Source organism: Festucalex cinctus, chromosome 1 (assembly GCF_051991245.1).
Source record: "Festucalex cinctus isolate MCC-2025b chromosome 1, RoL_Fcin_1.0, whole genome shotgun sequence".
Lineage (NCBI taxonomy): Eukaryota > Metazoa > Chordata > Actinopteri > Syngnathiformes > Syngnathidae > Festucalex > Festucalex cinctus.
In genome coordinates, this window is record NC_135411.1 from 1,372,327 (window position 1) to 1,398,145 (window position 25,819).

The 25,819-nt window shown below is 40.6% G+C and overlaps 4 protein-coding genes and 2 long non-coding RNA genes across 7 annotated transcripts in view; 2 read left to right on the forward strand and 4 right to left on the reverse strand.

The window, feature by feature from the left end:
* LOC144012324 (uncharacterized) overlaps positions 1-2,313 on the reverse strand; it is a 26,503-nt gene extending 24,190 nt beyond the window's left edge. Inside the window, exon 1 of the mRNA XM_077511727.1 lies at positions 1,910-2,313. Coding sequence (XP_077367853.1) covers positions 1,910-2,033 — 124 coding nt within the window. The 5' untranslated portion in view covers positions 2,034-2,313. The remainder of the gene's footprint in view (positions 1-1,909) is intronic.
* Positions 1-25,819, forward strand: part of LOC144009382 (uncharacterized) — a 111,567-nt gene that overhangs the window by 81,057 nt on the left and 4,691 nt on the right. The window contains exons 1-2 of one of the 2 annotated variants that reach the window (XM_077509203.1): positions 11,564-11,754; positions 18,778-20,137. In XM_077509203.1, the coding sequence (XP_077365329.1) occupies positions 11,631-11,754; positions 18,778-20,137 (1,484 nt within the window). In that variant the 5' untranslated portion in view covers positions 11,564-11,630. Of the gene's footprint in view, positions 1-11,563; positions 11,755-18,777; positions 20,174-25,819 lie in introns of those variants that run through there. The other variant, XM_077509134.1, reaches the window with a different exon arrangement.
* On the reverse strand, positions 2,268-7,097 carry LOC144004111 (uncharacterized). The gene is made up of 3 exons (XM_077501068.1): positions 7,084-7,097; positions 4,710-5,725; positions 2,268-2,407 (listed from the first exon to the last, which is right to left on the reverse strand). Exons 1-3 carry the CDS (start codon positions 7,095-7,097, stop codon positions 2,268-2,270), a joined length of 1,170 nt encoding a protein of 389 aa, XP_077357194.1.
* On the reverse strand, positions 8,659-11,149 carry LOC144004402 (uncharacterized). Its single transcript, XM_077501577.1, has 3 exons — positions 11,122-11,149; positions 9,820-10,258; positions 8,659-9,567 (listed from the first exon to the last, which is right to left on the reverse strand). The coding sequence occupies exons 1-3, from the start codon at positions 11,147-11,149 to the stop codon at positions 8,697-8,699; spliced, it is 1,338 nt and encodes a 445-aa protein (XP_077357703.1). The 3' UTR covers positions 8,659-8,696.
* LOC144012453 (uncharacterized) lies at positions 20,821-22,095 on the forward strand. The gene is made up of 3 exons (XR_013282134.1): positions 20,821-21,066; positions 21,481-21,711; positions 21,984-22,095. It is a non-coding gene; the product is annotated as an uncharacterized LOC144012453 (long non-coding RNA).
* LOC144012464 (uncharacterized) lies at positions 22,058-23,717 on the reverse strand. The gene is made up of 3 exons (XR_013282135.1): positions 23,353-23,717; positions 22,899-22,985; positions 22,058-22,817 (listed from the first exon to the last, which is right to left on the reverse strand). It is a non-coding gene; the product is annotated as an uncharacterized LOC144012464 (long non-coding RNA).

Consider the following 25,819-nt stretch of genomic DNA (forward strand, 5'->3'; position numbering starts at 1 on the left):
CTTATCTACTTATATTTACTCTAATTAATTTTATTTTGTGTTATTTTATTTCACTTGTCTACTAAAAGACTAATTTCTATTCCATGCACAGTACTTTGTATGCAGCAACGGCTGTTTTAAAGTGATTTAGAAATAAGGTTGAGTTATGTCGATGATATACAGAAACAACATATGGGTTCAGTGAAAAACGAAGCAGAATATCAATCCAAAAGGATGTGTAAAGTGCTGTTTTTTTTTTTAATTAGAACTTAGTAACATTCATCAACATGAACAAACTTGGCAATAAAAAATAGAATTCAACTCACATTGTACTGCAACTGCTTTAGTGATAAATAATTTTATGCTCCTTAGTTGTTGTTGTGTATGTGTGACTGCTTGGGTCTGTTAACAGCATACTGTGTATTGCTACAATTCGTCCGTGCTGTGTGGCTTGACTAATTCAAATAAAAGTTTGACACTCACTTGTAAACGTAACCAGTGGACTCGGGATTCCCATTGATGTCAACTGTGTCATCCTGGATCGAGGTTTGGCATTTGGTGGCTTCCATTAAAGCGGCACGATGTGCTCACTGCTCAGTCTTTTTGCCAGCGCCAGCCGGCAAATGCGCACTCTCTACCCGGAAGTAGATTTGGCAAAGGCACGTCTGCAGAACGCGCGTCTCCCCCCCACCCCACCCCATCCCTCCTGATCCTGATTGTCATTGGCTCGTTTAGTTGTCAATCACAGCCAAACTTGAAAGGAGGTATGTGGTTGGCTGGCACGCCATGCTTGACTTAAAACAGAAGGCGCAAGTTTACGTGACTGATAGGACGAATAGTTGGTGAGACATCTTGCTAGGGCGGGCACGGCTGACTGACAGGGCGGGCACGGACCCCCAAGGCCCGCCCATGGCGACGGGTCCGTCCCCAGCACTGTTTATAGTATATGCTCATCATGTTAGTAGTAAAAAAAAAACAAAAAAAAATATCCTACCCACAGGTCTTGAATTTATTTGATTCCACTTGCTCTTTATAGACCGTATTAAATATAAATATAATTTACAAGACTTAGACTTGACTTTATTGATCTTAATCATTGAAAATTTAGTCCCCGTACAAATTTCCATCTCCAAATATATTGCAAATGGCTGTGCCGCTGTACCTAGTTTCAGTGTTGGGTTTGGAAAGGAGGTGGAAGGCGCACCATCGACAAAAAGCATACACGGCTGTTCTTGTTTATAGCCCAGTTTTTGCCTGTTTTGATGTTCTGTCTGTTCACCTGGGTAAAAAAAATAATAAATAAATAGCTAAAATGATAAATGCAACGAAAGGTGAAGGCCCAATGAAAATGAGGCTGTCTACACATTCCAGCTAATTTGCAAAGATATATTTATACTGCTACTCCAGGCTCAGAAGTTGATAAATTTACATATGGCATGGTTACAAATTAGAAATATTAGTATCTGAAATATAAACTTACCAATGTAGTCCATTCGGCACGACGTTCTGAAGCTTTTCTTTCAGTAGGAAATGGAATGAGTATAAATAAGGTGGGTCGCAGGCGCAACGTGAAGTTCCTTTATTGCACGAGTGAACGTGGCAAAATTCCTTCATCCGCTTTTTGAGTCCACGTAAACCATTGTGACAATCACGCATGGAACAATGGGCGACTGGCGTACTACCCAAATTTGACCTCAAAATAAAAAATAATGACTCTTTTCGGTTATTTCCAATGCATTCATATGGCGATCTGGATAGCAACGTCCCCGAAACAGGAAGCATAAGAGCCAGTGGCCGCACATGCGCAGTTGTAATTCCGATTCGGCTTATTGAATTACTGTGTACAGTAATGACTGCATTTATTGTTTTTTTGTTTTTTAACTCTATATAGTAGTGCTAAGCATGGGAGAGTAATAAGAAGTGTACAAACCTGCTGTGTGTAGCACAATTCGAGGCTGCTGGCAAACATCGTCCAGCGGTTGAAAATGTTGCTCGTTCTCTTCCTTTACTCCAAAATGTTCCTCGTCGTACTTTGGTGTCGTTCGCGCAGACATTTTGGCCCAATAGTGTCAACAAAGTCACACTTGATCTCTTCCTGACCACGTCTTGTGTGCTTCTCTTTGTTAGCGGCTAGCGAGCTAAGCTAAGCTAAGCTAACTAAGGCCGAGAAGCATCAACGCGCACCGAAACGAGTTTACACACATGCTGACATTTAACAAATGGTGTCGTAGACCTTCAAAATGGTGACGGGCGTCCTGTGTGGAGGCTGCATTCAGTTCAATACCGAATCAGAAATAATGATTAAACGCCATGTACCCGCCCGCCGCGGCAGTGATGACTCCGGAAACCAAAGTAGACGTGCGGCGGAAGTCAGGGGCAGGACACGTCCCCGCTACGTTATGATTGGCTGGTGGAAATTGTCCGGAAGCTTCAGAGCAAGCATTGTCATCAAGTCATCGGCAGATGTCGCCATTTTTGCTGCAGTTGGAAAGTCTCATTCCGGTTTTTTCAGAGTTTTGTTTCCCGATATAATCGTAAAGTTTAAATGCCTGTTTAAATTGGACTTATTGAAAAGAGCCCCAGTTTGTTGTGGTGAATGTGCAGTTTAAAAATTCGCCATCAAAGTTGAACAAGCTTGTTGAGGTTAACTGAATGTTTATTATCAGGGATGAGTTTAATTTGTTGTAATAGTTTATAATGTACCCGCCCTAGCTATTAATAAATGTTTGAAACAGTATCTGATATTTTATTGATATATGCAATATTTATTTGTACTGCAAGTAATACAAATGACTTTAGGCCAGTTTTTGTCATCTGTGGCTTTCACACTTTCCTCCAGCAAAGTTTTGACGCAACACTTACCTTCCAATAAAAGTAAAAGGTTAGTGATTGGAATATTGAGGGCGATATAAAAGACGAGCTCTTGCTCGGTCTCAGGACCATCTTCCGTCTTCGTAAATCCGTCAATATTTGAATCTCAGCGGCATTGTAATCATCAATCCGTCATTCGTCATGCATCAGCGTCATTGACGGGCTGATGGACAGCGAGGAACATATCCAAGTAAAATGCACAAATGAATTAGTTCTGGAACACTCTTTCTGGGTGATTCTTTTCAACAAATTCCGAAACTTCCTGGAAACTTCAGGCCCGTCTCGTCACAATTAAAAAAACGACTGTGCCTTCATCACTCGCCAATTGTTTGAATTTCTGCACAAATTCGTCGGCCGTTTGTTCATACATTTACGTAAAACTACCTGAACACCTCATGGTGGGGCGAATGACGAAGACGCTACATAGACACATACGGTATCGATTATATTACCGACGTATTGACACACATAGACACATATCTATTATCTATCTTACACACAGTCACACATTTATTGACGAATTTGACGTCTGTCATTGGGATATGTTAATTGACGGTGTGACGGATTGATGATTACATTGACGGAAGGAAACTTACTTCCGTCAATGGTTCATTCGTCCTTTTTTTTTTTTTAAGTTAGCCGTCAATCGCCAATCAACAACAAAACGGACGCCCGCCGTTGACGGACCTTCCTTCAATGTTGACGAAACGCCCATCACGTCAATCATTTCAGAGATGACACTGTTCAACAGCAAATTTGAATCCCAGATGGCTTTGTGTGTCTGAAGGTATTCTCGACGCTGATTTGCGGAAAATTGCAAGGCAACACAAGGTGGTTTTATTTTGATTTCATACACAAGGAAACTAACTCAATGTGCTTCACGCAAGCAAAAAACACAACACCTACGAACTTCAGCAAACACAACCATTAACAACATTCAGAAGCAAAACAAACAAAAATAGCTTCCAAAATTACATAAAAAAACTGACATTAATTGACTTTTAAACACATGAACAGTAAACGTCAAAAACTTAATATTAACAGGTTGAGTAGTTTTGAAAGCATTACATTTACACTTTTAAGTAAGACATTGGAGTTGACACTTCTTAAGTCTTCTGAAATCCTAATATCTCTACTTTTATTTGAGTAATGAACGTGAATCATTATGACAGGCCCCAGGCAGCTTTGAATGTTGTGTTATTACGAAATAACATATCAGATTCACTTCCCTTCATTTTTTTGAAGCTTCAAAGATGGCTGCTAGGGGTGTGAATTGCCTAGTACCTGACGATTCGGTTCGTATCACGATTCACAGGTCACGATTCGATTCGATACCGGTTAATCCCGATACGAATTTATAAGTCGATTGTTGCGATTTTTTTTCATTCAAATTTAGAAAATATTAATCAGTACGCTTGTAGAGTGTAAGATTGATATGAAAATGTATTATTTATTTATCTGAAATTTCAGTCTTATAGAGGTTGTAATCTGTTTCATGTTTGAACAGGATTAAAATAAAATATTAAGGCTTAATGTTCCGTTCATATAACATTCTTCCATGCTCAAGGTGTGAATCCTAACCCGAAGTCAGACGTTTTGTTGAATATTTTTCCATTAAAAATGGAAGTTTAAAAATCGATTCACACACACACACAAAAAAAAGGCAATGATGATAAGACGTTGAATCGGTAAGACTACCGAATGAACAATTCTGAGCTCTTCAAAAAAAAAAAAAAAAAAAAAAAAAAAATATCAATTTTTTTTTTTTATTGAATCGATTCGAGAATCGCGCGATGTAGTATCGCGATATATCGCCGAATCGATTTTTTTTTAACACCCCTAATGGCTGCTATTCTCACCAGCACACTCGTGTCTCTCAGAAAGCTTTTCACAAGAGAATCTTTTTGCACAAACACCACAACTGAATGGTTCCTTCGCACCATGTGATCTTGTGTGTTTGTTGAAACATGATTGGTCAGAGTAACGTTTTCCACAGTCTGAGCAAGAAAAAGGTTTCTCGCCAGTGTGTCTTCTTGTATGTATTGTTAAATGGTGCTTCTGATAGAAGCTTTTGCCACAATCTGAGCAAGAAAAAGGTTTCTCGCCAGTGTGGCTTTTTGTATGTCTTGTTAAATTTGACTTCAAAGAGAAGCTTTTGCCACAGTCTGAGCAAGAAAAAGGTTTCTCGCCAGTGTGTCTTCTTGTATGTGTTGTTAATTCTGACTTCCGGGAGAAGCTTTTGCCACAGTCTGAGCAAGAAAAAAGTTTTTCCCCAGTGTGTCTTCTTGTATGTGTTGTTAAAGCTGACTTCTGAGAGAAGCTTTTGCCACAATCTGAGCAAGAAAAAGGTTTTTCCCCAGTGTGTGTTCTTGAATGTAATGTTAAATGTGACTTCTGAGAGAAGCTTTTGCCACAGTGGGTACAAGCAAAAAAAATTTCCCCAGTGTGTGTTCTTGAATGTTTTGTTAAATTTGACTTCAAAGAGAAGCTTTTGCCACAATCTAAACAAGAAAAAGGTTTTTCCCCAGTGTGTCTTCTTGTATGTTTTGTTAAATCTGACTTGTCAGAGAAGCTTTTGCCACAATCTAAACAAGAAAAAGGTTTTTCCCCAGTGTGTCTTCTTGTATGTTTTGTTAAATCTGACTTGTCAGAGAAGCTTTTGCCACAATCTAAACAAGAAAAAGGTTTTTCCCCAGTGTGTCTTCTTGTATGTTTTGTTAAATATGACTTCCAAGAGAAGCTTTTGCCACAATCTAAACAAGAAAAAGGTTTTTCCCCAGTGTGTATTTTCAAGTGAATTTTCAAATTTGATTTTGAACTCGATGTTTTCCCACAGTGCGAAAATTCCCAAGATTTGTCGTCAGTGTGACATGACCTATCATCAGCAGCGTGTTCATCATTACCATCCAGATTATCATCATCATCATCATGAGAAGAAAGGGACCTTATGTCATCACTTTTTGCTTTTGATGATCCCCAGTGGTCTGCATCACTTTCTGGAATCATGTTTTGAGGATTAAAGATCCTGTTTGGAGGCTCCGCCCTGCTGCCTTCCTCACTCTCACCCTTGACTTCGTCTTCACTCTTTAAAGGGGCGAAGGTCATTGGTGACTTGAAGGTCATTGGTGACTTGGTGACGTCATCCTCAACCTCCTCCTTTTTGACACCAGGGGACTTTTTTTCTTCTTTAAAATAAGGATGCTCTTCCTCCTCCTCTTTCACTTGAGGAGATTTCACCTTCTGTTGGTCAGGACGAAGATATTTCTCAGAGACGTCTGCAGGACACAAGAAGAACACACACATTGGTTTGGTCAAGTCAAATTTCAACGGTGAATTGATAATACTGTCACGATTGAATTTTATTTTATTTTTTTAAGAATCGATTCATCTAGAGGGTGTGCGCTCGTTCACCAGCTGTCCAGTCACTCAATCAGTATACAAACTATTTGGGGGGGGGGGGGGGGGGGGGGGGAATAATACAATCATTGTATACACTATAAACAATTAGAACATAGAACACGCCAGGAAAGTTAAAACATACAAAAGCTAAACCAAATAAAATCAATAGTATAACTGAAAGAAAAGAAAATAGTTTGATACAAAATCATATAAATAAATGATAAGTTTGCAATAGTTATACGTTTTTGCAGCTTTTGGACACAGACAACCAGACAATGACAAAAAATAATTTCTCACGGATACAAAAAAAAAATCAATAAAGGATTGTTTCTTATGTGTAAATTTAGACTTATGAATGTAAAACTTCGCTAGAATAATCATAAGATTTATCAAATGAAACTGTGTATCGACATTATTATCAAATTCAAATATACCAAAATAAGACATGCTTCCAAAGTAAGGAGAAATCTGGATAAATGTGGATTATAATGAATTGTGATAATGTACCCCAGAATTATTAGTAGCACAGTTTTTTTTAAAACATCCTTGCTGTTTTACCTCAGACTGTAAATCTGTAAATCCACCCAAGAGTCTCTGGTCTTTTTTTTTTTTTTTTTTTTTAAGCTTTGAGCCAGGAAAAGTTCTAGTCGAGTGCCGGCAAATTCTATGCACTATTGACTACACTTTTTCTTTTCTTGCTCGGCCGAATATCGCTGCCAAAAGTCAGGTGAGTTGTATCCGTAATTGACCTTTCGCAAACTCCGCCCCCGCCAAACGAGCATTGACCAATCACACATTTAGTGTTAATTCACAAATTCTGTCCATTATTCTTACCTTGGTATTCTCATCTATTTTCCTCTTTCTGGAAATGCGAGCCAGCCTTATTTCTGTGCATTAGGTTAGAAAAAGCTTTTCAAATTTGAAAGGTCTTTCTTTAAAAGTCTGTGTCATTTGTTTAATTGTAATTTTCTATATAGAGTACTAGTGGCATCCATTACTTGGCATCAGTATCAGTGAGTACTTTTTAGGTTGTAGCGAAATGTATTCATCATTCATAAAACTAACAATACATTCTTTTTCATATTCATAAAAATTGCTTACCATGGCAACTAAGAAAGAATTGCCATATTGACAAAATTTAAATTGATTATCGTGGTCTTCAAACTACAACATACCTTCATGACAAACTGCCGTCTTATCTTGAGTTTGCAGATGTGCCACAACATATGCAAACTCTCCACCTTTGGCACAAATGCTGCATCTGTATCGGTTCAAGCCTGCCAAAATGGGTGCTGGTCGGTGTCCATCTTTATAGACGGTTCGATGAAGCTGAGTGCAAATTAGAACACATTTTATTTGTATAAATCTTTTGTCATCCGACTGTAGAATTGGCCAATTACAATCCAAAAACATACCAACATAAATAGAAAAAACTGGACTCATGTAAAGATTTCTTAACGTTCATGCCACAACAGAGTAAAATTATGTTATTATTCAAATCCCATCGATACATTAATGGTAATTAATTACGTAGCTACGCTATACAGGCCTATCTGCTGCAAATATGTGACGTATTGGGCTTACACCATTTTGCATTACGTACAGCGTCACGGTGGATTCCCCATTTGCAAGTTACTACTTTTAGGTCATCATATTGTACGGTACACAGGTTCAAACTATTGTTCCATGTGAAATAACAATTGGAATTCAACGAGAGAGATATTGAAAAAAAACATTGTGTTCCACTAAATCATTTCAATTCATTTTTCAAACTTTCTGTGCGGGAAACGAACTTTTCTTTAGCGACCTATGTGCTAATGTTCATTAAATAAAATACATGTCCACTTACTTTCTGCTCCCGACTCGTCATTTTACAAATTATTTCGTGTCGTCCCCGGGAACTTTTTGAGAACTAAGAGGTTGTGATAATGGATGGAATGATTTCGTTTCGTAGTTCTCGTGGCGACCGCTCGCTGCAGAGAAGTTGAGAACAACACTACTGGATCACGACAGCAGCGTCACTTTCCGTCAATCAAGAGCATAGGGGCGTTCCGTTCCGTGGGCGTTCCGTTCCGTGGGCGTTCCGTTCCCAGTCTGCGGTCTGCAATCAGACTCGCGATCAGTTGCGTTATTTTTTTGACACACTAATTTGTGCATAATTAATTAACCTAAAATAATGTGTTCAACAACAGCCTTTTAATATGTATATAAGGCAAACTACATATGAACGGACATTTACATGTACAGATGACAGATTATAGCCGTCAGTTATAATCTGCAGCCACTTGTCAGGTTGATGTTACGTTTTCAAAACAAACTCAATTTCAAAATAGGCAAAGACACAACACACGATACAAGTACACAGATCAATCATTCATTTAGCGGTAGAAATTTCTGCACCATTTTAAACGTCAATTCCTAAATGAGATCATATCAAGCTTCATTCATCAACCGCTTTTCTCACCAGCACACTTGTGCCTCTCAGCGTTGCCCTTTGTTGGGAATCTTTGACCACAAACTGAGCAAGCAAAAGGCTTCTCTCCAGTGTGGGTTCTTGTGTGGATTTTTAAGTATCCCTTGGAAGAAAAATTTTGACCACAAACCAAGCAAGCAAAGAGCTTCTCTCCAGTGTGGGTTCTTGTGTGTATTTTTAAGTGTCCCCTGTGAGCAAAATTTTGACCACAAACCAAGCAAGCAAAGGGCTTCTCTCCAGTGTGGGTTCTTGTGTGTGTTTTTAAGTGTACCCTCTGAGCAAAATTTTGACCACAAACTGAGCAAGCAAAGGGCTTCTCTCCAGTGTGGGTTCTTGTGTGTGTTTTTAAGTATCCCTTGGAAGAAAAATTTTGACCACAAACCAAGCAAGCAAAGGGCTTCTCTCCCGTGTGGGTTCTTGTGTGTGTTTTTAAGTATCCCTTGGAAGAAAAATTTTGACCACAAACTGAGCAAGCAAAGGGCTTCTCTCCAGTGTGGGTTCTTGTGTGTGTTTTTAAGTGTACCCTCTGAGCAAAATTTTGACCACAAACTGAGCAAGCAAAAGGCTTCTCTCCAGTGTGGGTTCGTGTGTGGATTTTTAAGGATCCCTTCTGAGAGAAAATTCGACCACAAACTGAGCAAGCAAAAGGCTTCTCTCCAGTGTGGGTTCTTGTGTGTGTTTTTAAGTGTTCCCTCTGAGCAAAATTTTGACCACAAACTGAGCAAGCAAAAGGCTTCTCTCCAGTGTGGGTTCTTGTGTGTGTTTTTAAGTGTTCCCTCTGAGCAAAATTTTGACCACAAACTGAGCAAGCAAAAGGCTTCTCTCCAGTGTGGGTTCTTGTGTGTATTTTTAAATTTTCCTTTTCACGAAATTTCTTACCACAAACTGAGCAGGCAAAGGGCTTCTCTCCAGTGTGGGTTCTTGTGTGTATTTTTAAGTATCCCTTGAAAGCAAATTTTTGACCACAAACTGAGCAAGCAAAAGGCTTCTCTCCAGTGTGGGTTCGTGTGTGGATTTTTAAGGATCCCTTCTGAGAGAAAATTCGACCACAAACTGTGCAAGCAAAGGGTTTATGACCAGTGTGGCCCATCGCGTGTCTTCTCAAATGAGACTTGGAACCAAAGGTTTTTCCACACTGAGAACATTTCCACCGTTTGCCATCAGTGGGACATGTCACATCATCGTCACACTGTTCATCGTCAGCAGTGTGAGCAGCGTGTGACGCGTCTTCACCATCTGACATAAGAGCTAACCGGCTGTCATCATTTGTCATTTGTTGTCTGCTTGGAGACTCCGCCCCTTTGTTCTCTTCATATTGACGTTCATCTTCAGTCTTCAAATGGACACCAGTCACGGGCAACTCTGTGAAGTGCTCCTCCTCTTCAATGTATGGTGGCAGCTGCTCCTCTTTTTTGATGTTGGGAGGCTGTTGCTGCTGCTCTTCTTTAACTTGCAGAGGCTCCAAGTCCTCCTCCTGTTTCACGCCAGGGAACTCTGGCTCCTGCCGCTCAGGAAAAATATATTTTTCACCGACATCTGCGAGACACAAGATACACATGGTTTGGTAAAGTTAATTTATTGTGATGTTATGTATTTTATATTGAAGTTTATCACATGGGCCACATGAGTGAATGAATAACAAATCTATACACAAGTATTTTTTTTAAACTTTTAAACATTTTTTTTTAAACTCAACAAGTGAGTCACATCCTTTCAGGGCAATTCCCAAATGATTCCACAAATTAACACCTAACAGATACACACCTTTGCTTAATATTTGTTCTTGTTTTTTTGTTTTTGTTTTTATAGACATGTGCACCCCTTATATCATAAGGACTGTGTCTAATTTGGTGCTAATTTAAACTCAACCAAGTCATAAAATTTCATTGTATTTAATAAATAATGGATGTGTTGATTCAGTATATTTTGATTAATTAATAATTCTTATAGCTCTCTTTTGCAATTTGAATACAGAGTTGGTGTTTGTTTTATTTGCATTTGCCCAGATTTCCACACAATAGGTCAGATATTGTAAGAATAATGAACTGTATAATGTATATAATGAGTTCATGTTCAGGACATCCTTAGTTTTATAGAGTATCCCTATGATGTTTGACATTTTCCTTTTAACATTTTCTATGTGTGACTTCCAAAATAATTTATCATCAATAACTACTACAAGGAATTTGTTTTCATATGCCCTTTCTATTTCAATTGAATTAACTTGGGCTGGGTTCAAAATATTGATATATCGATATCGTATAGATACGCCTTTTCATATCCCAATATCGATACATAAAGCCATGTATAGATATATCGACCCCGCCCCCAACACACACAACACACACACACACAACACATTCAACACACACAAACAAATGCTTCCGAGCCCGTGTCACCTACACGGTGGAAGCCAGTATCGATCATCTCCCCACCCACCCCATCCCCTCAACCACCATTGGAACATTTGCACAAAAAACAATGTGAATGAGTGTCAGTGTTTTTTGTTACTTTTTTTTTTTTTTTTAACATAGCCTGTACTGTGGTTGTAATTGATTTAATTATTTATTGTTTTTATAAGGCCATGTTAAATAAAACAGTATTAATGTAACTGCAATTGATTCAATTCTTAATGTAAATATTCATATTAATGCATTAAATTACAGCAAGAAGTTTCTACTATTTGCAGCACTGGTACTTTTGACTGTCTAAAATAGGTGCTGCATGAATTCCTCAAATGAATCGAAAATCGTTGTGAATCATTAATCGAATCGAATCGATCCTGGAAATTTGAATCGATACCCAGCCCTAGAATTCACGCGCCAAAAAACGAGACGCGTTTGCTGTCGACAAATTGGCTCAGCAGACGTCAATCGTGAGCGTAAAGTGTCGTGAATATCGTGTGAAGATGTTCACAATGGCGAAAGTCAAGTACGAAGAGGAGCTTTGTGGAGCACAGGAGGACAACGAGCGACAACGTCAACTGCTGGACGCCGTTTACAAGCAGCCTCGAGTTGTGTTGAACAGAGCAGGTTTGTCACTTGTTTCATCGACACTTTTCAACCATATGTACGTTTTTATTTCTGTAAGGACTCTTCACCGGGTCACTTTGTTACGATACACAGTTTTTTTTTCTTCAGTCGGTTCGGTACATTTCTCAGTCGATGAGAATTGGATTTAGCAGAGCTACAGCTGAGGTCAAGCTAGCCGCCTTTTCTTTTTACGCGGTCAAGTCAGCCGCCTTTTCTTTTTACGCGGTCAAGTCAGCCGCCTTTTCTTTTTACGCGGTCAAGTCAGCCGCACTTCATTTTTTCTGTTCGCCCTTTTCTAGGATTTACGGTAGTGTGCTCGAAGAGACGCTGGCCCGGAGAATGTGACCGAGAACAACATTGGGTTTTCAAAATAAAAGATCGGTTTTCAAAAATAAAATTGAATTCAAACGCAGTTTAAAGTATGCTTGGTTTTATTATTATTATTATTATTATTATTATTATTATTGTTATTATTATTAAACAGTTTAAAAGCTGTTTCACAATAACAGTACCAATTCAAATTTCACTGGGAATGCACTCTTGTGGGGTGATATTGAGCAATAACATTGATATGTACAGTATTAAGTTAACGGTAATTTAAAATGAAGGAAAGGTTGAAATTGAGAAAAAAATATGTGTGTGTCATCGAGCAGACATGCCACTTTGAGGCAGAACTAATTTGGGGTCAATAGGTCATATGACCTAGAAGCTATTAAGCAGAAAATAAGTGGATGTCTAAAATAAAATAAAGGTGTGCATCATCTATCAGACATGGCACTATGATGCAGCATTGGTTTGGGGTCAATAGGTCACATGGCCTGGAAGCTATTGAGCTAAGAAGCTGAAATTTACAGATAATGAGAAAAAAAATTGCTAAAAATAAGCTGAGTTTTTTTTTTGTTTTTTTTTTAAGGCTGTATGCACATGAATATGTACAATTTTCTCTTGTTTCCTACAATATTAGTTGCTTATGTCATGTTGATCAAAATGTATGCTGTGTTGACCCTCGTCTCACACCTTGACTCCGCAACATTTTTGCATTATTTTTTTTGCATATTTATTTTTTTGCACAATGAAAAATGGTTGAACAAGTTACAATACGTCAACCATATTTCTATATATTCCCAGTAGACTTTTTTTTTTTTTTTTTTTTGGGGGGCAAATGTTAACATTTAATAATCAAAAATCAATTCAACCAATGAGCAACCCGTTTTCTGAAATTTGTGTTTTCATCTCTAATATTCTAATATAAATTATGGTGAAAACAGTGCCTCTGGATTGGCAGGCCGGGGTGGTGGTCCCCCTTTTTAAGAAGGGGGACCGGAGGGTGTGTTCCAACTATAGAGGGATCACACTCCTCAGCCTCCCTGGTAAGGTCTATTCAGGGGTGCTGGAGAGGAGGGTCCCTCGGGAAGTCGAATCTCGGATTCAGGAGGAGCGGTGCGGTTTTCGTCCTGGCCGTGGAACAGTGGACCAGCTCTACACCCTCAGCAGGATCCTTGAGGGTGCGTGGGAGTTCGCTCAACCAGTCCACATGTGTTTTGTGGATTTGGAGAAGGCGTTCGACCGTGTCCCTCGGGGAGTCCTGTGGGAGGTGCTTCGGGAGTACGGGGTACCGGGCCCCCTGATACGGGCGGTTCGGTCCCTGTTTAGTCCGCATTGCCGGCAGTAAGTCGGATTCGTTTCCGGTGAGGGTTGGACTCCGCCAAGGTTGCCCTTTGTCACCGATTCTGTTCATAATTTTTATGGACAGAATTTCTAGGCGCAGCCGAGGCGTGGAGGGGTTCTGGTTTGGTGGCCTCAGCATTGCATCTCTGCTCTTTGCAGATGATGTGGTGCTGTTGGCTTCATCAAGCCGGGATCTCCAACTCTCACTGGAGCGGTTCGCAGCCGAGTGTGAAGCGGTTGGGATGAGGATCAGCACCTCCAAATCCGAGACCATGGTCCTCAATCGGAAAAGGGTGGCGTGTCCTCTCCGGGTCGGGGATGAGATCCTCCCCCAAGTGGAGGAGTTCAAGTATCTTGGGGTCTTGTTCACGAGTGAGGGCATAATGGAACGGGAGATCGACAGGTGGATCGGTGCAGCGTCTGCAGTAATGCGGACTCTGTATTGGTCCGTCGTGGTGACGAAAGAGCTGAGCCAAAAGGAAAAGCTCTCGATTTACCAGTCGACCTACGTTCCGACCCTCACTTATGGTCACGAGCTGTGGGTCGTGACCAGTAGCGTTCCTCAGCAACTTGGTACCCTAGGCAGGATTTCTGGTAGTGCCCCCACTCCCAGAGCGTGCACAACTTATTAGACCAACCACAAACACGACCCCCACTCAAATGATTAGACCAACCACAAAATATTTACATTTAGAGCATTTCCCACAGTTATTTTATACTTAATGGTAGAACCGTACGTCACAGTGGTATTTTCGCTGTAGAGGAAGAAAATAACGTGGAAAAAATGCTGCTGAAAATTCAACTTACTGTAGGTTTGGCAACACAAGATGGCCGCCGCCAGCTTCACTTTTCGCTACAGCATGAGCAGCCCAGTTAATTTATGACGTCCGTGCTGTATCAGCCTGCACATCCACCTGAGAATCTGACCGTGATCAGTTTTTTTTTTCCTTTTTTTTTTTTTTTTTTGAAGGTTTGAGCCAGGACAGCATACTAGCATTTTCATTTCATTTTCTTTACTAAAGAGCCAGACCTGTCGCCAGAAAGAAAGTGCAGGGGGGGCATTACCTTTTTTGGGGGAGCACACTTCATCAACCTAAATCTAATGTTGTTCAGGTTGAACAGTGGCATTGTGACAACTGCAAAAGCGGCGGAATGACTGTGACCCAGCCGCTTCTATCTGAGATTAGCTAGCAGTTGCCTTCATTTGCTTTTTGGATTTAGGGCTGTACGATATGGATAAAATTTCGGATAATTTTTGCCAGACATCTTTATTCTTTGGTCTTTGACTCAGCATGAAACTTCGCATCATTTCAGTGTTTTATGGTGCCTTCTGTATTTTGTGTTATTTTATTTATAGTTATATTTACTTATTCACTTCCCTACATCTTATATATTTTTGTATTTTTTTTTTTGCTTTTATACTTACCTACTTATATTTACTATAATTAATTTTATTTTGTGTTATTTTCTTTCACTTGTGTCCACTGCGAGACTGATTTCTATTCCATGCACTTTGTATGCAGCAATGGATGTTTTAAAGGGCTTTATAAAAAAAGATTGAGTTGAGATATGTCGATAATATACAGAAACGACATATGGGTTCAGTGAAAAATATCAATCCATAAGGATGTGTAAAGTGCTGTTTATTATTATTATTATTATTATTATTATTATTATTATTATTACTATTATTATTATTATTAGAATAACTTAGTGACAGTCATCAACCGTGACAAACTTGGCAATAAAAAAAAAAAAGAGAATTCAACTTGCATTGTACTGCAACTATGCTTTAGTGATAATCATTTTATGCTCCAAAATATTTGTTGTGTATGTGCGACTGCGTGGGTCTGTTAACTGCATACTGTGTATTGCTACAATTTGTCCGTGCTGTGTGGCTCGACTAATCAAAACAAAAGTTTGCCACTCACTTGTGAACGTTGTTTAGTGGACCAGTGAACGCAGGATTCCCAACCATGTCAACTGTGTCATCCTGGATCCAGGTTTGGCGTTTGCTCACTGCTCAGTCATTGGGTCAGCGCCGGCCGGCGAACGTGTACCACTATCTAACGCGGAAGTAGATTTGGCTAATGCGCGTCTCCGGAGCGCGCGTCACCCCCCCCCAATCCCGATTACCATTGGCTAGCCGTAGATGTCAATCAAAGCCAAATTTGAAAGGATGTATGTGGTTGGCTGGCAAGCCATGCTTTACTTGAACAGAAGGCGCACGTTTACGTGACTGATAAAAGTAGAAAAATAAAATAAATTCTCCTTTCCCTGTCGTCCTTTTGCTGACGAGCGCCCCTAGCATCTGCCTAATCTGCCTAATGGCAGGAGCGCCACTGGTCGTGACCAAAAGAACGAGATCCCGGATACAAGCGGCCGAAATGAGTTTCCTCCGCAGGATGTCCGGGCTCTCCCTTAGAGATAGGGTGAGAAGCTCAGTCATCCGGGAGGGACTCGGAGTCAAGCCGCTGCTCCTCCGCGTTGAGAGGAGCCAGCTGAGGTGGCTCGGGCATCTGGTTCGGAGGCCTCCTGGACGCCTCCCTGGGGAGGTCTTCCGGGCATGTCCCACCGGCGGGAGGCCCCGGGGACGACCCAGGACACGCTGGAGAGACTATGTCTCCCGGCTGGCCTGGGAACGCCTTGGGATCCCGCTGGAGGAGCTGGTTGAAGTGGGTGGGGAGAGGGAGGTCTGGGTTTCCCTCCTAAAGTTGCCGCCCCCGCGACCCGACCTCGAATAAGCGGAGGAAGATGGATGGATGGATGAATTTATGGTGAATTCTAGGGCTGGGTATCGATTCAAATTTCCAGGATCGATTCGATTCGATTGATTCACAACGATTTTCGATTCATTTGAGGAATTCATGCAGCACCTATTTTAGACAGTCAAAAGTACCAGTGCTGCAAATAGTCGAAACTTCTTGCTGTAATTTAATGCATTAGTAAAAATGTGAATATTTACATTAAGAATTGAATCAATTGCAGTTACATTAATACTGTTTTATGGTGGCGGTATGGGTGGGTGGGGGGTTGGGTGTTGGGGGTCGGGGTGTGTTCGGGGGTTTGGGGGTCGGGGGTGGTGGGGCCTGGGTCGTGGTGGGTGGCGGGTTTGGGTGGGGTGCGGGGGGGTCGTGGGGGGTGGGGGCTGGGGACCGGTGGGGCGCTGGGGGGGCCCGCTGGGCCTCGTTCCGTGGCCCTGGGCTCGGGGGTGTGGGCCGGGGCTGGGGCGGGGGTGTTCCGGGCGTCTGGGTCGGCTCGCCGACCGGTGTCCGCTCGGGTGGCTTGGGGGTGGCCTTGGTGCTGCCGCGGCCTGGGGATTCCGGGGGGGGGGGGTGCTCGCTTTGCTGGACCGCGGTTGACGGCTTCTTTCTTTGGAGGTGGTCCTTATGCATGCCAGATCCGTCGCACCAGCATCTACTGAAACTCAACAAAAGTAGCCTCTCCCTCCCACAGCCCCTTGAATCAGTGGGTGCTGGTGTCTGTGGTTCTCACTTTGCTTTATCTATCCTTCCCTCCTTCCTCTCTTTAGTTTTTCCTCTGGTCTCTTGAGATTTTAATTTATTAGAATTATGAGGCTTCTGGGGTTGGCATAAGACTCTGGTTTTGTAACCACGTAGGAGGGGTCTTGTTGGTGCTGGACTTCACTTTGATGGATTGGATGTACTGGCTTCTATGGATCTCATTCTGCCTCATCGATCCTTCCCTCCTTCCTCTCTTTAGTTTTTCCTCTGGTCTCTGAGATCTTGCTAAATTTGCTGGAATTTAGAGGCTCCCGGGGTTGGCGTAAGAGTTTGATTTTGTAACCATGGGGAAGGCAGGAAGTGTTTGGTCGGTGCTGGATTTCACTTTGATTTACCTTTCTTTTCTCTTTATTTCTTTTTTTTTCTGACCTTTTCTCTGGTCCCCTGACCATTTAAACCTCACGACTCTGGCAAGATTCTGAAGTACCTGGTTAAGGCGAAGGGTAATGGGATATTTATAAGGTTTTAGGTGAATTAATGAGTATAAATTTATACGTATTTGCACGCACACACACACACGCACGCACGCAAACGCACGCACGCAAACGCACGCACGCAAACGCACGCACGCAAACGCACACGCACGCACACATACGCACGCACACAAAAAAAAAAAAAAAAAAAAAAAAAAAAAAAAAAAGAGCAATGATGACAAGACGTTGAATCGGTAAGACTACCGAATGAACAATTCTGAGCTCTTTTAAAAAAAATAAAAAAAATAAAAAAAAAAATAAAAAAAATTTAAAAAAAAAAAATACTATTTTATTTAACATGGCCTTATAAAAACAATAAATAATTAAATCAATTACAACCACAGTACAGGCTATGTTAAAAAAAAAAAAGTAACAAAAAACACTGACACTCATTTACATTGTTTTTTGTGCAAATGTTCCAATGGTGGTTGAGGGGATGGGGTGGGTGGGGAGATGATCGATACTGGCTTCCACCGTGTAAGTGACACGGGCTCGGAAGCATTTGTTTGTGTGTGTTGAATGTGTTGTGTGTGTGTGTGTTGTGTGTGTTGGGGGCGGGGTCGATATATCTATACATGGCTTTATGTATCGATATTGGGATATGAAAAGGCGTATCTATACGATATCGATATATCAATATTTTGAACCCAGCCCAAGTTAATTCAATTGAAATAGAAAGGGCGTGTGAAAACAAATTCCTTGTAGTAGTTATTGATGATAAATTATTTTGGAAGTCACACATAGAAAATGTGAAAACGAAAATGTCAAACATCATAGGGATACTCTATAAAACTAAGGATGTCCTGAACATGAACTCATTATATACATTATACAGGTCATTATTCTTACAATATCTGACCTATTGTCTGGAAATCTGGGCAAATGCAAAAAAACAAACAAACACCAACTCTGTATTCAAATTGCAAAAGAGAGCTATAAGAATTATTAATTAATCAAAATATACTGAATCAACACATCCATTATTTATTAAATTAAATACAATGAAATTTTATGACTTGGTTGAGTTTAAAATTAGCACCAAATTAGACACAGTCCTTATGATATAAGGGGTGCACATGTCTATAAAAAAACAAAACAAGAACAAATATTAAGCAAAGGTGTGTATCTGTTAGGTGTTAATTTGTGGAATCATTTGGGAATTGCCCTGAAAGGATGTGACTCACTTGTTGAGTTTAAAAAAAAATGTTTAAAAGTTAAAAAAAAAAAATACTTGTGTATAGAGTGTATAGATTTGTTATTCATTCACTCATGTGGTCCATGTGATAAACTTCAATGTAAAATACATAACATCACAATAAATTAACTTTACCAAACCATGTGTATCTTGTGTCTCGCAGATGTCAGTGAAAAATATATTTTTCCTGAGCGGCAGGAGCCAGAGTTCCCTGGCGTGAAACAGGAGGAGGACTTGGAGCCTCTGCAAGTTAAAGAAGAGCAGCGGCAACAGCCTCCCAACATCAAAAAAGAGGAGCAGCTGCCACCATACATTAAAGAGGAGGAGCACTTCATAGAGTTGCCCTTGACTGGTGTCCATTTGAAGACTGAAGATGAACGTCAATATGAAGAGAACAAAGGGGCGGAGTCTCCAAGCAGACAACAAATGACAAATGATGACAGCTGGTTAGCTCTCATGTCAGATGGTGAAGACGCGTCACACGCTGCTCACACTGCTGACGATGAACAGTGTGACGAAGATGTGACATGTCACACTGATGGCAAACGGTGGAAATGTTCTCAGTGTGGAAAAACCTTTGGTTCCAAGTCTCATTTGAGAAGACACGCGATGGGCCACACTGGTCATAAACCCTTTGCTTGCACAGTTTGTGGTCGAAGTTTCTCTGGGAAGGGATCCTTAAAAATCCACACACGAACCCACACTGGAGAGAAGCCTTTTGCTTGCTCAGTTTGTGGTCAAAATTTTGCTCTGAGGGAACACTTAAAAACACACACAAGAACCCACACTGGAGAGAAGCCTTTTGCTTGCTCAGTTTGTGGTCGAATTTTCTCTCAGAAGGGATCCTTAAAAATCCACACACGAACCCACACTGGAGAGAAGCCTTTTGCTTGCTCAGTTTGTGGTCGAAAATTTGCTCTCAAGGTACACTTAAAAAGACACACAAGAACCCACACTGGAGAGAAGCCCTTTGCTTGCTTGGTTTGTGGTCAAAATTTTGCTTTCAAGGGAAACTTAAAAATACACACAAGAACCCACACTGGAGAGAAGCCCTTTGCTTGCTCGGTTTGTGGTAAGAAATTTCCTGAAAAGGAAAATTTAAAAATACACACAAGAACCCACACTGGAGAGAAGCCTTTTGCTTGCTCAGTTTGTGGTCGAAAATTTGCTGTCAAGGTACACTTAAAAAGACACACAAGAACCCACACTGGAGAGAAGCCCTTTGCTTGCTTGGTTTGTGGTCAAAATTTTGCTCACAGGCGACACTTAAAAACACACACAATAATCCACACTGGAGAGAAGCCCTTTGCCTGCTCAGTTTGTGGTAAGAAATTTCCTGAAAAGCAAAAATTAAAAATACACACAAGAACCCACACTGGAGAGAAGCCCTTTGCTTGCTCGGTTTGTGGTAAGAAATTTCCTGAAAAGGAAAATTTAAAAATACACACAAGAACCCACACTGGAGAGAAGCCCTTTGCTTGCTCAGTTTGTGGTCAAAATTTTTCTTCCAAGGGATACTTAAAAATCCACACAAGAGCCCACACTGGAGAGAAGCCCTTTTGCTTGCTCAGTTTGTGGTAAAAAATTTACTGTTAATGAAACGTTAAAAAGACGCACAAAGACCCACACTGATAAGAAACCATTTTCTTGCTCAGTTTGTGGTCAAAGATTCCCAACAAAGGGCAACGCTGAGAGGCACAAGTGTGCTGGTGAGAAAAGCGGTTGATGAATGAAGCTTGATATGATCTCATTTAGGAATTGACGTTTAAAATGGTGCAGAAATTTCTACCGCGAAATGAATGATTGATCTGTGTACTTGTATTGTGTGTTGTATGTGTCTTAGCCTATTTTGAAAATGAATTTGTTTTGAAAACGTAACATCAACCTGACAAGTGGCTGCAGATTATAACTGACGGCTATAATCTGTCATCTGTACATGTAAATGTCCGTTCATATGTAGTTTGCCTTATATACATATTAAAAGGCTGTTGTTGAACACATTATTTTAGGTTAATTAATTATGCACAAATTAGTGTGTCAAAAAAATAACGCAACTGATCGCGAGTCAATGCAAAATTTGGCCCATTGAGGTACACAGAGTAGACTGCAGGGGGCACCACTACAGGGTAGCACGAGCACACCGACCTGTATATAGGTCGCTTGCACATGTCGTCACTTCCGCCTCGGATTTCTCGTAGTCGCCATGCTGGGTGGCCTCCATTTACGTAGCGATTCGGTCTAACACGTATCTATCAGGTTTGTTTTCTGCGTTTAAAATGGTACATTGTTGCTGCATCGTTGGCTGTTCGAACAAAGCCAAGGGGGAAAATGGTCGGTCGTTTTTCCGAATTCCGAAAATAATTAGGAACCAGGGCCTGGAGACAGAGGAGTGCGGACTCCGGAGGGAAGTCGTTACTTTGGGCTCGTGTGTGCAGCGATCACTTTGTGAGCGGTAAGCTTGTTTACCTTTATTTAATGCATGAGGATTAATAACGTTTCGACCGCCCATATATGGGCAAGTTGCTTATGTTTTGGATTCATGAGCAAGCAAGTTCGGTAGTACAAGCTGGCTAGCGGACGTTAGCCGAAAGCTAACATCGAACATTTTCACCCAAGTAGTGCCAGTGCAAAGTGTTTACTGCTGAAATTGGATTGATTAGTCTTGGGCTCTTAATGCCGATAACATGTTTTTTGGTGGCAAAATGTAAACTTGGAAAAAAAAAGAGACAGAAGGGGCTGATGCAAGAAAACAGACCCCCGGTAGCCTACACATCATGCTAAAGAACTTATTCACGGCCACCCTACTGCGGTAAAATAACCAGTCTTTCCATATTTTATTTGTTTATATATTTGTTTATTTTAACAGGTCGCCCTTCGCCCGTTTTTCTGTCCAATCATCCCGACTGTGCTCCAACATTAAAGTTGGGTCCCAAGTTACAACATCTATGTCTCAGCCCAGTCGGTGCCAAGATATGAACGTGCACAGGAGAGACAAGCAAAGAAAAGACGACTCGAAGTGGCAGAGATTGTTGCAGTTATGCAGCCAGATGGCTCCAGTAACCTGTACCCTCAAGTACTGCTGACATCATTGACTCTGGTATGCCACTCAGAATTCATTACATGATATATTGTATGCATGAGTGAATGTATGTGTTTGTTTGTGTGTGTACACGCACCTTATATTTTAGAGACATTTGGAAGTGTTTATAGAAATAAGTATTTGCCTGTAGCAATGTTCATACATTAAAAAATGCAACAAAATGTGTACATTTCTTTTACACTGACAAAAAAACTATACTACTTTACTATATTAAACCTATTACTGGTACCGTATTTTTTTGTGATTTTTTTCTTTATTTTTTTCTTTAGGGATCTCATGCCACACCGACTTGATTGCCAATGACATGATGGAAACGAAGGCGAGCAACAAAGCATTGGAGGAGGACAACATGCGACTGTTTGTTTGGCGCTAATAAAGGCGTTTATACAAATTCTATTGTTGGGTTTGTTTACAAAGCTATACATAATACAAATGACAGGATTTGACTCAATGTGCAATATGGTCCCTCTTAAAGTAATGGCATAAATCTCTATTATTTCTAAAAGCACAAAAAATGAAGTGAATAATGATTAGATGTAGTAATTTCAGGGATAAAATTGAACTGTTCATTAATGTAGTTTATTTTAGCACAGGTGCCTACCATCCTGAGATGACGGTATGATGTAATGTTGATGGGGTACGCAATGACTTTCATTATGCTATGTACAGAGGAAAAAGTTGCTCTCTTTTAAATTTGTTTAATGTAAGACAAGTACCAGTACTGTGTTACAGTTTTCCCAATAATCCTTGTTTCACACTTGTCACAAAACCACTGTCCTTTTGGCAGTCTAGATTGGCACACTTCAAGTGATGTCATTTGATTTTACAATCTGCTGCAGCACAAAAAACTACTTTATTCCGCATCTTTGAAGTACATGAGCAAGTGGTAGGTGACAGCGGCTGAGCAGGAACACTGGAAGTCCACTGCTGATCTAGTAAATGCTCTCCCGAGCAGTTCAGGTAAGGAGGGGATTTTGGGGAAAAAAAACTCTGGCTTTTCCAACTGGCCAAAACGAGCGATCTGGGTGGACTCGCTCAATCACACTTTGTCCACACCACAAAGTCGCAGAAGTCCGTCCAGTTAAACTCATCTGTGCCTGAATCTGAAAATATTACAAACATTGTAATGAAAATATGAAACATAGAATTAAATAAGAAACTACAAAAAGTAAAGCCATACATACCTGGTAATACTATTGGTGTTGTCGTGACAAGTGATGGGAATTGTTGCCATCTGGCACCAGACAGAAATTGGGTGTTGTGACAGCCTCCTTAACCGTGAGATCATAAGAAAAGCTGTCAGTATGCTCAGTAGTTACCATGAACACGTTTTATTGTACTGGAAACTGAAACTAAAAATACGTCCTCTGAGAGTGGTTAACCTTAACCATTTAGAATAAGTTGATTAAGTAACATGTAACTAGTGAAAGGGTAGCATTAGATTTAATTAAGCCACGGGGAGGCTGTGCAGTTACTTTTTATTCTTATACGCTCTGCCATATTTGCCTGTTATAAAATTATTAGAAAAACCACATCAGGTAAAGCCAGCTGTGCATGTAAACACAATGATAACAGGAAGCCTGAGAACAAATCAACATTTTTGTGTGCAGAATTACCAACACCATGTGGTTTACTTACGTGCAACAGCAACCGTTTCTTCTGATGCGATGTTAAAGTGTACACTCTGTATCCACCCGCTTACAAAATAATTGTAAGCCTCCGGGGATTTGTTGGCGTGTTATGGAGCATGTTGTCAACACGAGGTAGGGAAAGATGTCCAGAGATGTCACATTTGGCCAGCAAGCTTTCTCCGTCAAAAAAAAAAATCACCCTTGGTCAGGACGTAATTAGGATCAATCCCGCCACACAGAGACACCTTCTGCCTGTATCGTTGTTTTTGATCTCCCGGTAAATCGTGAAAATACTGCGAAAATTACATCAGGTTGATAAGCTCTACCGTGTAACTCGCGAGTGTACCTTGTGAACCGGCGGACACCCAATATGGCGCCCGAAGGAAAAACTCCCATGATGCATTACGATGTGCAAGCGACCTATATGACTGGATAGCAGATAGCCCTTACACGCCCGTGCAAGCCGTTGAAGCGACAGGGCGGCCATCTTGCTCCTACCATCTCGTCAGTGGGTGGACGGTATGTCCACTTTGAGGACCCCTTTTTTTTTTTAAATCACTCAGTTCCATGGACAGCATGATTTATGGTGATTTAAATTTGTTAAAAACAAGAGGACTTCGGACATTTTCCAACTTGCCTTAAGGGCGTATAAATGATATGTTACATGACGTTTACAGGAGGAAACTTGTTTAATTCATTGTTTATGAAAGAATCACAACTGTTCAACAAATAATATTGGGTCCTTACGTGCACACATATGACAGAAAAGATGGCGCTTTCAAGCAGCAATGCCAGTTAAGTGGGGATTTTGGGAGGTTGTTGTGCTGTTAGACTAGCTCAGGGGTGTCAAAACTCAGTTTTGTTGCAGTCCTCAGGGTTTATCTCAGAGGGCTGTTATGACGGGGAAACCAAATGTTTATTCGTCTCACCGAACAAGATGGATTACTCGTTTTGAAATGAGAAGTCAAGGGTAAAAGTTTGGAATCAGAATCCTGCCAATACCTCGTAACTTCGGTTTGAATCTCCGAAAACATTTATGAATGACTGAAAAAATGTTTCGAATCTCCAAAAATATTTTTTGAATGACTAAAAAAATCGCAGAAAAAGCTTTTAAAAAAAAAATTAAAAATGCTTAGAAAAGACAGACATTTTTTTAAAGTATGATTTTACAGTGTTTCACCCACAAATTTTCAGAGGTTCAAAACGGTCACCAGCCAAGTTTCAAAAATGACGTTTTGGCATTGTTCTCCCCAGGCATTTATTTGTTTCCCGTTTTTGAAACCTGTGAACTCTGAACGTTCTCAAAACGTTGAAAAAATATTTCCAAACCTGAAAAGTGGGTTTGAATCTCCAAAAAGTATATAAAATCATTCAAAATGACAACCTTTTTTTTTTTTTTTTTTCACAGTTTCACCCACAAACTTTCAGAGATTCAAAACGGTCACCAGCCAAGTTTCAAAAATGGCATTTTGGCATTGTTTTCTCGAGGCATTGGTTGAAAGACTGAAAATGTTTTCAATGTTGTTTTGAAACTGCAATTGACCTTTCGCATTAGCTCCACCCCCCTTAGTTACTGTTGCTAGTCCGTCAAGCTTGGTGACTCCGACAGCACAAGCCGTGACGGGAAGACTTACACCGGCGTGTATTAGTGATTTCTTTTGGAGCAATACCAGTGCAATATCCTCCAGATCGAGGCAAAAAGGTTTACAATATGCAGTGGAGGGTTATAGTCATAATATGAAATTAGCCAGTGAAGGGGAAACACACAGGACGCACGCTAAATCTGAGAAAACCCCATGACCTATACTTCAGATGCAACCAGCACAGCATTATGGACCAGTCGTGCTCTTGTACTGCCGGGTAAGTTTTCTTACTTATATTAGTCTAGTATTGTTAAAATATGAGGATTACTGTTAGGTCAGCAAGTTAGCTAAACCTCGGTGTTTATAGCTAGCTAAACATTAGTGGGGGGTTTTTGTCTTTGAAAGCATCAGCATCAGTCATTGTTATTCTTTGTCCATCATAAAAAAAATATTTATGTCACCCTACCCATGGATGTAATTCAGGTTATATGGCTGGATGGGATACTCCGGAGACGGGTGTCCGTTCACAAAATGCTGCATGAAAAATGAAAACAAGATAAGCTCGGGGCACTTATTAGGACGCTTAAGTTTGCCAAACTTGACGAAGCTTTGTGTTAACGTTAGCTCGCAACATTTAGACGAATGCAAAAGCTAACAGAAGACATTAAACTAACATTAACCACTGACTGAACAAGCTTAACTTAGATGGCAATGACATTCTCGTAATATATTTTATTCATTAATAGTAACTTTGATATCGTTTTGTTATTGCCCCGAAAGCAAACTACACTACAGCTAGCTAGTTAGCCCGATAGAGTTAGCATAGTCTTACCTTAGCACAGTCCGATTTACATACTCCGTAGGCACACCGCTTCATCATTTTGGAGGTCC

Excerpts from the sequence above, each read along its gene's own strand:
- LOC144004111 (XM_077501068.1), bottom strand. Across the intron at positions 2,408-4,709 it reads TGAGAGACACGAGTGTGCTG|CTTCCGGACAATTTCCACCA; the intron begins GTGAGAATAGCA and ends CTTGCTCTGAAG.
- LOC144004402 (XM_077501577.1), bottom strand. The coding sequence starts at position 11,149 with ATGATCGATACTGGCTTCCACCGTGTAG. Across the intron at positions 10,259-11,121 it reads TACTGGCTTCCACCGTGTAG|ATGTCGGTGAAAAATATATT; the intron begins GTGACACGGGCT and ends TGTGTCTCGCAG. Across the intron at positions 9,568-9,819 it reads TCCAAGTCTCATTTGAGAAG|ACACACAAGAACCCACACTG; the intron begins ACACGCGATGGG and ends AAATTTAAAAAT.